We start from the raw sequence: 14,972 nt of genomic DNA, 5'->3' as shown, positions 1-14,972 counted from the left end.
GCCAGACGTCTGACTGTAATTCAGACACTTTCCACGGCCATCCTTGCAACAGGCCGCCAAATGGGGCACGTCGATACTCCACAGGTGGTCGTCATTGGAGACGGGTGTTTGTTATCATGTCTTTCGAAACTAGCCCTTACGGCAAAGCAGAACACCAGCTTAACAATGCCAACCGCGGCTTCCTGCGCAGCTTGGGCAGGATGTGCGGTGTGTTCAGCAAGTGCATTTCACTTATTAGGTATGCACGCATACACCACTAATGTCTCAATGCATCGTTGGCAGTCTCCATGTTTATTCACTGATTGCAAACATTATCAGTGTACCAAATAATCACTCGGGATTTGAAGCATTCGAAAGATGGTATAAACACAAATTATTAGGGGTGTAACGGTACGTGTATTTGTATTGAACCGTTTCAGTACGGGGGTTTCACCCGAACGAGTTTCTACGCATAAGTCTTAACAAGCTGCTTTGCCTCTTTTAGAATGAACTTTATTGTCATTATATTTGCATATAACGAGATTAAAGACTCCAACTTAAGGTGCGGTGGTGGGAACAAATATGGGGTGAAATAAATGACATAAGAGGTAATTAAGGAAAAACTAACAATTGAAATAAGCAGACTACTATCCAATAAAAATAATAAGCAATTCTGTACAATATACTAAACACTATAGAAGTACAAAATACAAATACTGTACAATATACAGAGCAAGACAGGAGTACCGAAGTAATAAATAACAATCAGTGACGGACGTATTGCACTCGAAGGGTTGTATTGCACAGTAGGGTATTAGGGCATTATATTGTATAGGGGTGAATTATTATTATTATAAGTTAGAGTTCAACATGGTGTCAGCTCTGGGAAAGAAACTGTCTCTGAGCCTGTTTGTTCTGGCTGTGATGCACCTGTAGCGCCTGCCTGATGGTAGCAAGTCGAACAGGTGGAAGCCAGGGTGTGTGCTGTCCTTGGTAATGTTTTTTGCTCTGTTGAGGCAACGGGAGTTGTGTAAGTCCTTCAGGGAGGGCAGGGGACAGCCTTTTGCCTCGCTCTCAGCATTGTCCCACCCATTAAACCATCTGATTGGTTACATATATAGCGGTAACAGCCAATCAGCAGTGCGTATTCAAAGCGCATGTAGTAAATGTTTCAGCGTCGAGCAGGTAGGTGTTTAGCAGGTGAGCATAAGGCAGCGTACTCTCCCCAAATGATAATAAACACCTCCCAGTCAACTACTACTAACATCACTATGAGCCCGTTGACCTTTGAGAAACTTTAACTTCAGCTCACTCGCAGTTCTGGCTTGAGGTGAAGGCTAATTAGCTGTTAGCGTAACGTTAGCTCATTTTGCGGTGTGTGCGTGTGTGATTTACGGACAGAAAAGCTTTGAAGGGCAGGGTCCCTGCTATCACATGTTGATAAAAATATAACATTTACATAATAAAAATCAACTACAGGCTTCCCAAATGCTGTAATAAATTAAGCATGATGAGTTGACTTGAAACGGTTTAATGTTGCACTTTTTATATGTACAAGAAAAGTTTTGTCATGTTATTTAATCCAAGCGGTGTGAGGCAGTTTAATGTGGATTAACGTGGGCAGAATTATTATAGTGTTCCAAGTGTGAGGCAGTTTAATGTGGATTAACGGGGGCAGAATTATTATAGTGTTCCAAATGTTAAAAGGATAAAGCCATTGTTTACAAATTAAGTAAATAAATAACCCAAAAATGTATATTTTGTTGTTTTCTTACTGTACCGAAAATGAACCAATCCGTGACCTCTAAACCGTGGTACGTACCGAACCTACATTTTTGTGAACCGTTACACCCCTACGATGCACGATAACTTATTTATCTCGATTATTTTAAGAGATGCACAATATTTATTTTTTAAGCCGATAGTGATAACATCCTGCTTTTTAAGAAAGGTACTCGATAACTTGTTTATCTCTGTTATTTTAAGAGATGCACAATTTTTTTTTTCAAGCCGATACTGATAACATTTTGCTTTTCAAGACCGATACCGATAACCTATTTATCGCTATTATTTTAGGAGATGCGCAGAATTTACTTTTGTAAGCTGATAACGGTCTGGTTTTATAGACTTATACACGATAACTTATTTATTTCTATTATGGTTAGACATGCACAATATATTTTGTTTAGCCGATACTGATAATTTCCTGAGTTTCAAGACCGATACCTGATAACTTATTTATATCTATAGACCGATGCACAATAACTTCCATCCATCCATTTTCTACCGCTTATTCCCTTTTGGGGTAGCGGGGGGCTTATTTATCTCTAATATTTTAGGACATGCACAATATATATTTTTTAAAGCCGATACTGATAAAGTTATGATTTTCAATATTTCCCTGAATTTTCCCTCGGAGATTAATAAAGTATTCCTGATTTTGATTCTGATATCTATGATCTCTAGAGATGCACAATATTATTTTAAGCCGATAACATCTTGCTTTTATAGACCGATGCACGATAACTTATTTATCTCAATTATTTTAAGGGATGCACAATATTTATTTTTTAAGCCGATAGTGATAACATCCTGCTTTTTAAGACTGATACTCGATAACTTGTTTATCTCTGTTATTTCAAGAGATGCACAATATTTTTTCTTCAAGCCGATACTGATAACCTATTTATCGCTATTATTTTAGGAGATGCACCGTATTTACTTTTTTAAGCTGATAACGGTCTGGTTTTATGGACTGATACACGATAACTTATTTATTTCTACTATGGTTAGACATGCACAATATATTTTGTTTAGCCGATACTGATAAAGTCCTGAGTTTCAAGACCGATACCTGATAACTTATTTATATCTATTATTTGTAGCGGAGTACAATATTTTTTTCCAAGCCAATTCTGATTACGTTCCGCTTTTCAAGACTGATACCCGTTAAGCTATTCATCTCTATTATTTTAGGACACGCACAATATTTTTTTAAGCCGATAACGTCCTGCTTTTCAAGGCCAAAACCCGATAACTTATTTATTTATTTCTATTCTTTTTAGAGATGTAGCGACTTGTCCAGGGTGTGCCCTGCCTTCCGTCCAAGTGCAGCTTGGATAGGGTCCAGAGCACCCGATACCCCAAAAGGGCCAAGCAGTAGAAAATGATTCGATGGATTTTTAGAGATGCACAATATATTTTTATATTAAGCTGATACCAATAATTTCCTGCTTTTCAAGACCGATACCCAACATCTTATTTGTACATATTTTTTTTAGAGCTGCACAAAATATAATTTTATATGTTTTATGATATATTTTAATTTTAATATATAATTTTTTTAATATACAATTGTGAAACAATGTGCCAGTCTCAGGATCTCAGTGATTTCCAGCGTGGAACTGCTATAGGATTCCACCTGTGCAACAAATCCAGTCGTGAAATTTCTGATGGATGAATCTGGTTTTGGAGGTTGCCAGGCGAAATGGTACATTTTGGACTGGATTGTGGTGTGGGGTTATTTTTCAGGAGTTGGGCCTGGCCCCTTTATTACAGTGAAAGGTACTTTGAATGCTCTAGAATTTCAAAACATTTTTGGACAATTCCTTGCTCCCAACCTTGTGGGAACAGTTTCGAGCGAGCCCCTTCCTCTTCCAACATGACTGTGCACCAAGGCACATAAAGACACGGACGACAGAGTCTGGTGGGGATGAACTTGACTGGCCTGCACAGAGTCCTGACCTGAACACGATTGAACGGAGACTGAGAGCCAGGCCTTCTCGAACTGTGACCTCACCAATGCGCTATCAGAAGAATGGTGGAAAATTCCTATAAACACACGCCACAACCTTGTGGACAGCCTTCCCAGAAGATTTGAAGCTCGCAATAGGTGGGGCGACCATCAAATTGATGATAGAAATAGGGTGGCACTTCAAGTTAATATGTGAGTCAAGGCAGGTGGCCAAATACTTTTAGTAGTAGCTAGTATATGTCATCTACATGCATTATCACAATATGACAAGTATTATATATTTTATTGTCAAATGTTTATTATTTATATTGCATATCGTTTATACATGGCAATCGTAGTTATTGGAGCTATTTTTCTCAAAAATGTTATCAGATTTATTGGTGTGTCATCATTATTCCCAATAAATAAACACAAACAACTACTACACAGCAAGAAAAAGTGCATATTTGAAACCTAATAGAGGATGAAGGAGCCCCCAACATCACGCTTACACATGAACAAGAAACTGATTTTTTCCAGGAAGCTATGTCACTGTTGAGAGGCGTTTTTCAACTTCCTCTCCAACAATGACCCAACGGACACAAGTCTTGTGGTCACGGTTTTACCCAGCATTGGAGATGTGTACCCCGAATGCATCACAGTTCTTGTGAATATGGGCTTGATTGCGTGCTGGAAGAGAGTACTCACCTTCACGCATGCCACGTTTCAACCATCTGGTACTGTCCATGTTTTCATTTTCTATTGCATAATCAACTGCTATCTGTCGACCAGACAATGGACATGGAATGGAAATTATTTATTGTCAATTCTTAACATGCACAAGACACATAAGAACTGAAAAGTACATTTTCGGCACAGTCCCACTAAGAGCAGACAGACGTACGTTACATGGAGACAAGACGGGACCGCCAACGGATCAGCCATTTTTACGGCGCTCCTCAAAAAAAGGTGGGAAAAAGGTGATATTGGGAAAGGGTGGAAGAGTAAAATATATCAGTCAAAGGCTGAGTCCAAGGGAAAAAAAAACTCATTTGCAATGCACACATAAACACGTTACATTTAATCACGACAACTCGCACGGGGGGACAAGCGGTGGTGAAGGCGTGGGATGGGGGAGGGGAAGTGTGTGCCCAAATGTCTTGGGTGTGAGGGTGTAATGTTTTTGTAGACTGATGCCGATCTGAAAATGTTCGACTCCAGGTGTCGTTGAGAAGGGAGGGAGGTCAGAAGCGTCCATCATGGAGGTGTCCTCCTGGGTGTTTTTCAGAACAGCCTGGTCCTGCGTCAAGGCCATTCGAGGGAGTCAAATCGTAGATTAGGATGTTTGTTTTTCGTGAACACCCAAAACAAATTCAATTCAATCTTCCTTTTCAGCAAACTTCTCCATTATGTGATCCATCTTGCGATTTAGTTCAGAAATCATCGCCACAGTCTGTGTTCCCACAGCCCTGCCCAAACCTTCCATTGCGACGAACAGCCTTCGGGCTCCTTGAGTGGCTGCCATCGTCTTCCGAATTTGACGATACACCAGAGCAATGCCCAGCCCAATCAGCTTACTACTGGGATCGGTTCCCCAACAAAGGGGTTTGGCCTACAACGGAAACGCCACGTATTGAACTGAACTGATTGGGGAAATGAGTCTATAGAGGAGTGTGGTTGGTATTTTCACAAGAAAAGGACCTGTGACCTAAAAGTTACTGTACATGTGGAGTTTCTATACCGAAACCTTTTGAATAAAAGGAGAACAGTTTCATCAGTCGTTGCATTACCATGCCCTAGATGACTAAAGACTTAATGGGCCTCAAATAGTTGAATGCCTTTGGTGCAGCGACACAGCACTGATGATAGTGTTCACTGTGCTCATAAAGGCAGACAGACAAAGGGAATGTCTGCTGCCATGAAATTATGACCAACCATCGCCGTCTTGGGCCTGTAAACTCAACCAGAGCAAAGTCTTTGTATCAAAAGGAATGTTTCGACAAGAATCCAGCTGCATTCTGCTCCGCAGAAAAAACTTAATTCCTAAAGCAGAACTACTTGAAACCTCTTCTGCTATGATGTCACATTCATAAAATGTCTGGCTTTTTGCTGCAACCGTCTTTATAAACGGCAAATTCGACCGTTTGTGGAAACGTGTCTCGGGCAGGCCGTGGTCCCGCTGGCGTTAAAAAATGCAGAGTTTGCTCGGTTCAACCTGATAAAGCACAAGTGAAACAATACACCTTTTCACTTTGACTCACCTAGGAAATTTCACTTCTCCCGAGTGAGTTGAGAACTGGGAACCGATGCTTCGAACAGTCTTGACGAGCGTGGACGCGATGTGTGTCCAGTCTTTTGTACTCAGTCGTACGGCAGCATGGATAAGAAGGACGTTCTTCCCAAAATGGAGCTGCTAAAAGTAAGTTGATTTGCAGCGATGTCGGGGTGTCTCTTCTACTGACAACTTGTTGACTCTTTCGTCTCCTCTACGTTGCGAATACGTTTTATTTCTGCGTTTGTGATTTGCGATGAATACTGAATTGTTGGATTCAAATTAGGGCTGGGCGATGTAGCCTTTTTTTAATATCTCAATATTTTTAGGCCATGTCACGATACATGATATATATCTCGATATTTTGCCTTAGCCTTGAATGAACACTTGATGCAAATAATCACAGCAGTATGATGATTCTATGTGTCTACATTAAAACATTCTTGTTCATACTGCATTAAAGGCCTACTGAAATGCGATTTTCTTATTTAAACGGGGATAGCAGGTCCATTGTATGTGTCATACTTGATCATTTCGCGATATTGCCATATTTTTGCTGAAAGGATTTAGTAGAGAACATCAACGATAAAGTTCGCAACTTTTGGTCGCTAATAAAAAAGCCTTGCCTTTACCGGAAGTAGCAGACGATATGCGCGTGACGTCACGGGTTGTGGAGCTCCTCACATCTGAACATTGTTTACAATCATGGCCACCAGCAGCAAGAGCGATTCGGACCGAGAAAGCGACAATTTCCCCATTAATTTGAGTGAGGATGAAAGATTCGTGGATGAGGAAAGTGAGAGTGAAGGACTAGGAAAAAAAAAAAGAGGGCAGTAGGAGGTAAGATGCTGTGAGAGGCGCCGTGGCAGCCGTGGGGGTGGCAGGACCACTCGTCCAGGCCCAACCGCAACAAGGGATAGAGCCATACCGCTTTGAACCTGACGGTGACGGTCAGATTGATTGATTGATACTTTTATTAGTAGATTGCACAGTTCAGTACATATTCCGTACAATTGACCACTAAATGGTAACACCCGAATAAGTTTTTCAACTTGTTGAAGTCGGGGTCCACGTTAATCAATTCATGGTACAAATATATACTATCAGCATAATACAGTCATCACACAGGTTAATCATCAGTATGTACATTGAATTATTTACATTATTTACAATCCGGGGGGTGAGATGAAGAGCTTTGGTTGATAACAGTACTTCAGTCATCAACACTTGCATCAACAGAGAAATGTGGACATTGAAACAGTGTAGGTTGAAACAGTGTAGGTCTTATTTAGTAGGATATGTACAGCCAGCAGAGAACATAGTGAGTTCAGATAGCATAAGAACAAGTATATACACTAGAAGTACATTTGATTATTTACATTAGGTTGTTTATAATCTGGGGAGATGGATGACGCATATTGATGCTGGAGTAGCACACGACATAGATCGCCTTCAGAATACAGAATGGTAAAATGTTTTTTATTAATACACATAATACACTGTACTTTGTGTGTGTGGTCCAATCCAACCGTGTTCGATTGACATCTCTGTTCCATAGTAAAGCTTGACTGTCATCTTTCGGGAATGTAAACAATGAAACACCGGCTGTGTTTGTGTTGCTAAAGCCGGCCGCAATACACCGCTTCCCACCTACAGCTTTCTTCTTTGATGTCTCCATTGTTCGTTGAACAAATTGCAATCGATTCAGCAACACAGATGTCCACAATACTGTGGAATTTTGCGATGAAAACAGACGACTTAATTGCTGGGAACGATGCTAGAACAAAATGTCCTCTACAATCCGTGACGTCACGCGCACGCGTCATCATACCGAGACGATTTATCGGCGCGAAATTTAAATTTGCAATTTAGTAAACTAACCCGGCCGTATTGGCATGTGTTGCAATGTTAAGATTTCATCATTGATATATAAACTATTTGACTGCGTGGTCGGTAGTATTGGGTTTCAGTTGGCCTTTAATATATGCTCATTTTAAACTTTCATGCTGAGAGGGAAATCACAACTAAGTCAATTGACCAAAATTGTATTTATTAAACAGTTATTAAGCACAAACATTCATATCATTTCAAAACCGAAAGTGCAAGATTGTCAGAGACATTTTAAAACAAGCTATTAGTGCACTTTTGTGCATGATGTCACTAAGAAAGACATATCAAAACAACACTAAATTAAAGTGTACTTTTTGAACAGAACACCACTACAATAGTTTAAAACAAATAAGGTGCACTTTTGTGCATGATGTCACACAAGATATTTCAATAACTGTCAAACAAAAATTAGTTGCATAATTGGAAATCAAATAGTGTATATCCTTTGCTATGTGGTAGGTTCCTGCGGACATTATCTCCTTTTGTTGACAATTTTTTTCATACGGTGTTGATCTGGAAATGTTAGCCTCGGCATTTTGATGGTGTGGGCGTGCGGCACAGAATGGAAATGTTGAAATGCGGAGTAAGCACTCTTCATTCTCTAGCAGGTGACTTTTCCAATGATGCTACATATTAGCAGTAATGCTACTTTTTGTAGCAACGCTTTTGCCCCACACTTGGCAAAATACGGTTGACATATTCCCACTTGAAGCCAAACTACCGCCATACGACGCACCCCCTGCTGTTTTTCTTGGGAATTAATTCTTCCTTCATTTGTTAGCAGATTCGCACCTTCTTTATCTCGTATTACCACTCGCACCACAGCTAACGTTACCCATGCCGCTACCTCTCTGCTCCGCGAGGGCGTATACGTATGTGACTTTTGTAAGAAGGTGCGCTTGCCGTCTGTGAGAAGGAGAGACAACAAAGAGTGGGAAGATTCTGTAGTGGAATGTTAGCAGCTAAAAGCAACTGCGTGAAAACGTATACTCGAATGTCACGATTTAGTAGGGGTGTAACGGAACGTGTATTTGTATTGAACTGTTTCGGTACGGGGGTTTCGTTCGATACGGGGGTGTACCGAACGAGTTTCTAAGCTAAAGTCTTAACAAGCTGCTTTGCTTCTTCTGCCTCTGTCTCAGCATTGTCCCACCCACACAACCATCTGATTGGTTACATATATAGCGGTAACAGCCAATCAGCAGTGCGTATTCAGAGCGCATGTAGTAAATGCTTCAGCGTGGAGCAGATAGGTGTTTAGCAGGTGAGTATAAGGCAGCGTACTCTCCCCAAATGATAATAAACACCTCCCAGTCAACTACTACTAACATCACTATGAGCCTGTTGACCTTTTAGAAACTTTATCTGCAGTTCAGCTTGCTCGCAGTTCTGGCTTGAGGTGAAGGCTTATTATCTTTTAGCATAACATTAGCTCATTTTGCGGTGTGTGTGTGTTGTGTGTTTTACGGACAGAAAAGCTTTGAATGGCAGGGTCCCTGCTATCACATGTTAATAAAAATATAACACTTACATAATAAAAATCAACTAAAGTCTTCCCAAATGCTGTGATAAATTAAGCATGATGAGTTGACTTGACACTGTTTAATGTTGCACTTTTTATATGTACAAGAAAAGTTTTGTCATTTTATTTAATCTGAGCAACAGTGTAAAAAGTATATTACATATATACTTATATTATAGTGTTCCCAATGTTAAAAGGATAAAGCCATTGTTTGCAAATTTGGTAAATAAATAACCAAAACATTTATATTTTGTTGTTTTCTTACTGTACCGAAAATTAACCGAAGCGTGACCTCTAAACCGAGGTACGTACCGAACCGAAAATTTTGTGTACCGTTACACCTCTACAATTAAGTCATTTTCTATTTCGCACAGAGCCCTAATTCAAATCCTCAATGTTCTCGCAGCACACCTCTGATCGAACTCCCCTAAAAGTCCAACGATATCCCCCCAGTTGCTCGTTTGACATTCAAGAGACGTCCAGGCCAGAAACTCGAGCTAGTTTGTTTCCTCCTGCCAGATTCTTAACAACCGACAGCAAACTCGCCAATGAATGAACCCCTGACTCTGCAGCCTCACCCCAAGACCTCTTTCTTTGACCCGTCTATGACTGACTGTAAAATGGCTCTGAACGGCCGCTCCCCGGGGCGCGAGGGGCATAAAGAAAGGGGGTTGGGGAGGGTAGTAAGTAGACAAAGTAGCTGCATTGACAAAGGTGCTTCACATTGTATTGTAAAAAGTATTGTGGGGGGTTTTATTTGAATGCAGTGATGAATCCACTAAAGTGCCACTCGTCATAGTCATTGTTTTGTTCTCAGAAGCAATGCTCTCCTCACAACTCAAGAAGGAGAAGCTGATTTGTAATTTTGTCCATGACTCAACGCTTCCCGTCGCAAACTCTTACAGCCTCTAATCTGTGACCGTAGCCTTTAATCAGTACTGCTGCAGTGGAAATTACACCGCAAAGAGCCCAGCTCAGGTACCTGAGCTCCTCACGGCAGTAGGTTTTCAGTCCACTCGGGAAGAATTCATGTTATCCATGGTGTCTGATCAAAAATACACTGTTTACTACAAACCCCGTTTCCATATGAGTTGGGAAATTGTGTTAGATGTAAATATAAGCGGAATACAATGATTTGCAAATCATTTTCAACCCATATTCAATTGAATGCACTACAAAGACAAGATATTTGATGTTCAAACTCATCAACTTTATTTTTTTTTTTTGCAAATAATAATTAACTTAAAATTTCATGGCTGCAACACGTGCCAAAGTAGTTGGGAAAGGGCATGTTCACCACTGTGTTACATCACCTTTTCTTTTAACAACACTCAATACACATTTGGGAACTTAGGAAACTAATTGTTCAAGCTTTGAAAGTGGAATTCTTTCCCATTGTTGTTTTATGTAGAGCTTCAGTCATTTAACAGTCCGGAGTCTCTGCTTTCGTATTTTACGCTTCCTAATACGCCACACATTTTCTGGTCTGGACTGCAGGCGGGCCAGAAAAGTACCCGCACTCTTTTTTTTACGAAGCCACGCTGTTGTAACACGTGCCGAATGTGGCTTGGCATTTTCTTGCTGAAATAAGCAGGGGCGTCCATGAAAAAGACCGCGCTTAGATGGCAGCATATGTTGTTTCTATACCTGTATGTACTTTTCAGCATTTATGGTGCCTTCACATATTTGTAAGTTACCCATGCCTTGGGCACTAATGCACCCCCATACCATCAGAGATGCTGGCTTTGCGTCGATAACAGTCCGGATGACACAATATCGAATATTTCCAAAAACAATTTGAAATGTGGACTCGTCAGACCACAGAACCCTTTTCCACTTTGCATCAGTCCATCTTAGATGATCTCGGGCCCAGAGAAGCCAGCGGCGTTTCTGGATGTTGTTGATAAATGGCTTTGAATTTGCAGAGTAGAGCTTTAACTTGCACTTACAGCTGTAGCGACCAACTGTATTTAGTGACAGTGGTTTTCTGAAGTGTTCCTGAGCCCATGTGGTGATATCCTTTAGAGATTGATGTCGGTTTTTGATACAGTCCCGTCTGAGGGATCGAAGGTCACGGTCATTCAATGTTGGTTTCCGGCCATGCCGCTTACGTGGAGTGATTTCTCCAGATTCTCTGAACCTTTTGATGATATTATGGACCGTAGATGTTGAAATCCCTAAATTTCCTGCAATTGCACTTTGAGAAACGTTGTTCTTAAGCTGTTTGACTATTTGCTCACGCAGTTGTGGACAAAGGGGTGTACCTCGCTCCATCCTTTCTTGTTAAAGACTGAGCATTTTTTGGGAAGCTGTTTTTATACCCAATCATGGCACCCACCTGTTCCCAATTAGCCTGCACACCTGTGGGATGTTCCAAATAAGTGTTTGATGAGCATTCCTCAACTTTATCAGTATTTATTGCCACCTTTCTCAACTTCTTTGTCACGTGTTGCTGGCATCAAATTCTAAAGTTGAACACTTGCCAGCCTCTAAGAAAGTAACGTTTTTACTCATATTCTGGTGATTCATAACGACATAACTGACAAATGTCAGTGCTGCAATCGAAAGAGGATGGCCGCCAAGCTATGTCGCATTTTCCAGATACAACTAATGTCTTCATACTCATGTCTTCATACTCGGGCTGGAACGATTAATCCATTAGTTCAATTAGAATTTTCTTTTACTGATTTTAGGCTGGCCCCACTATGGACGGTACTCTCGCTATTATATTGGATCCACTATGGACTGGACTTTCACAATGTCATGTTAACCCGCTCGACATCCATTGCTTTCCGTCTCTCCTAGATGGGGTGGGGGGGTGGGGGGGGGGGGGGGTTGCCCACATATGCGGTCCTGAAGGAACTCTCCTGAAGGAATCAAAGTACTATCTATCTATCTATCTATCTATCTATCTATCTATCTATCTATCTATCTATCTATCTATCTATCTATCTATCTATCTATCTATCTATCTATCTATCTATCTATCTATCTATCTATCTATCTATCTATATCCATCTATCTATCTATCTTTCCATCCATCCAAGGTTTCTCATAGTCATTGTCATGGACGTCCCACTGGGGTGAGATTTTCCTCGCCCTTATGTGGGCTCTGTACCGCGGATGTCGTTGTGACTTGTGCAGCCCTTTGAGACACTTGCGATTTAGGGCTATATAAAAAAATATTGATTGATTAATTAAAATATTTTTACCCCCCAAATAAGTGGAATTCCAACTTGAATGGCGGTTTAGAGAAGTGTTTCTCAACCATGCGCCCACTCGAGGGCCGCACAAACATACAGTATCTGTTTCTCAGCTGTGGTCCGCCCCCAGGGTTTCCCACACATTTATTTGTGGCGGCCCGCCACGAAAGAATTATGGCCGCCACAAATAAATAAAAAATAAAAATAAAAAATTCGGCTTTTGACTCGCTCGACCGCTCATAAAAGCAATGGGACTCTGTCTGTGAATGGAGCTTGTAGTTACATATTATATAAATATGTAAATATTATATGAATATGTATATAAATATGTACATAAAGTGTTGTAATTATATTCCAACTCCACGTTCTTCTTGGTCATCACCCCCCCCCCACCGCCACACCGCCCAGCCGCCCGACCACACCACCACAAATAGATGCCTGACATGTGGGAAACACTGCTGGGCCGCTGCGGCGCTCAGTCGTAATTCACGATGCTACCACTCGGGGCAGTAATGACACTCTCAAACAAACAAAAGAAGTCTGGAGTCAAAGTCATGGAGAAGTTTCTTAAGTACAAAAATTATGACTAAAGTGGTGAATCTCTATTTTCATTTGCACTTATTTATTTGATTATTGTATTCTTTTAGTGTATTTATTGTAGCACAACATAGTTGTACGTAAATGTATATTTTGTATTTTTCAAGACCGACACTCAATAACCAATTTATATCTATTGTTTTTAGAGATGCTTGATACCTAATAACTAATTTATCTGTATTATTTTAAGAGATACACAATATTTTTCAAGCCGATACTGATAACGTCCTGACTTTCAAGACTGTTCTGAATTTCCCACCGGGAATTAATAAAAGTATTCCTGATTCTGATTCTGATATCTGTTATTTTTAGAGATGCACAATATTTTTTTCCAAGCCGATTCCGATTAAGTTCCGCTTTTTAAGACCGAAACCCGTTAACTCATTCATCTTTATTATTTTAGGAGATGCACAATATTTCAGTTATTTATGAATCTCTTCTTATGCATTTAATTGATCAGTACTTTCTTTTCTAATCAGCCTGACTTAAACCAAAGGTTATGCGTTAAATAAATAACACATAGTTTCATATCATTTGACAAGATTGTAAGCTGTAAGTAGGTAGTATAATTAATTACTGAATATGATTAAAATCTAGAAAAAGATTAATGTTTGAGAACCCAGGAGTCAGGCTATTTTCAAAGTTCATATTAAATTATTGGTAATCATCAGTCTTTTCACATTTTACTTTTTTTGTACCCTTCTATGGTGGAAAAAAAAGTCAAAACTAAAATAAAAAAAACACGCATGGAGTTTGGAGGATTGTCGGTGTTTTTACAGATTTTAGAGTTTTATTTTTTACCTCCAAAATAAGTGGAATTCCAATTTTCATGGCCGTTTAAAGATACTGCTGTTATTCTCATTTTATTCTTTTTTTTCCCCCCCTGTACTTTAAATTGCATAACAACTGAAATATATCATAACTATTGTAGGAGTTTGGCATTGTATGAAGACATTTCTTATTATGTAAGAATTAAAGAGCTTTTTGAGAAGAAAAACAGCTCAGGTGGAACAATGGCTAATGTGTGTTTGAAGGCCCAGCAGGATTCTTAATCCGAAGAACGGCAGCCTCCCATTGGACGGGGAGGGTAGTTACAAGATGGTGTAGTAATCAGATTAATAGCCACGTCATTTATTCAATGTTGTTCCTACTGGTTGTTCCTCAACACTTTACTTTTTCTTCCGACCACATCAAACCCACATCGGCGTCCTGGATGATGACTAAGTCTACTTGTAATTGAGACGGACTGACTTCCTTTCAAGGGTTTTTATTTATTTTTTACATGCATATGTAACACCGTCACCATGTTGCGTAGAAGAAGCGAATTTTACATCTTCCTCGACGGCTCCTCGGTGAAAGCCGAGAGGGAGGAGAGAAATCTGAGTCCTTATCAAGAGTATCTGCAGGTGCTTCTACAAATGAAAATGACCAGCAATGTAAGTCAGCGCAGAACAAGTGACAGTCTTGACTAGTGTTGTCCCGATACTAATATTTTGGTACTTTTCTAAATAATGGGGACCACAAAAAATGTCATTGTTGGCTTTCGTTTAACAAAAAACAATACATTAAACATGTGTTTGTTATTGCAAGTTTGTCCTTGAATAAAATACTAGACAACTTGTCTTTTAGTTGTAAGTAAACAAACAATGGCTCTTAATTTAGCTGCTGACATATGCACTGACAGTTTGTGTCATTTTTCATTCTATTATTTTGTCAAAATTATTAAGGACAAGTGGTAGAAAATGAATGATTAATCTACTTGTTCATTTTCTGTTA

General features: G+C 39.9%; 1 protein-coding gene across 27 annotated transcripts in view; it reads left to right on the top strand.

The window, feature by feature from the left end:
* LOC133557521 (formin-binding protein 1) overlaps positions 1–14,972 on the top strand; it is a 204,771-nt gene that overhangs the window by 13,971 nt on the left and 175,828 nt on the right. For 4 of the 27 annotated variants that reach the window (XM_061908016.1, XM_061908030.1, XM_061908018.1 and 1 more), the window contains exon 1: positions 14,414–14,632. The exons of 1 other annotated variant lie outside the window; for it this stretch is intronic. In XM_061908016.1, coding sequence (XP_061764000.1) covers positions 14,501–14,632 — 132 coding nt within the window. In that variant the 5' untranslated portion in view covers positions 14,414–14,500. Of the gene's footprint in view, positions 1–5,982; positions 6,132–14,412; positions 14,633–14,972 lie in introns of those variants that run through there. 22 more of the 27 variants (XM_061908042.1, XM_061908029.1, XM_061908027.1 and 19 more) reach the window with 19 other exon arrangements.

The sequence above is a fragment of the Nerophis ophidion genome, linkage group LG08 (genome assembly GCF_033978795.1).
Source record: "Nerophis ophidion isolate RoL-2023_Sa linkage group LG08, RoL_Noph_v1.0, whole genome shotgun sequence".
NCBI lineage: Eukaryota > Metazoa > Chordata > Actinopteri > Syngnathiformes > Syngnathidae > Nerophis > Nerophis ophidion.
The sequence above is the reverse complement of the archived record's forward strand: the minus strand, read 5'-3'. Positions and strand labels throughout refer to the sequence as shown.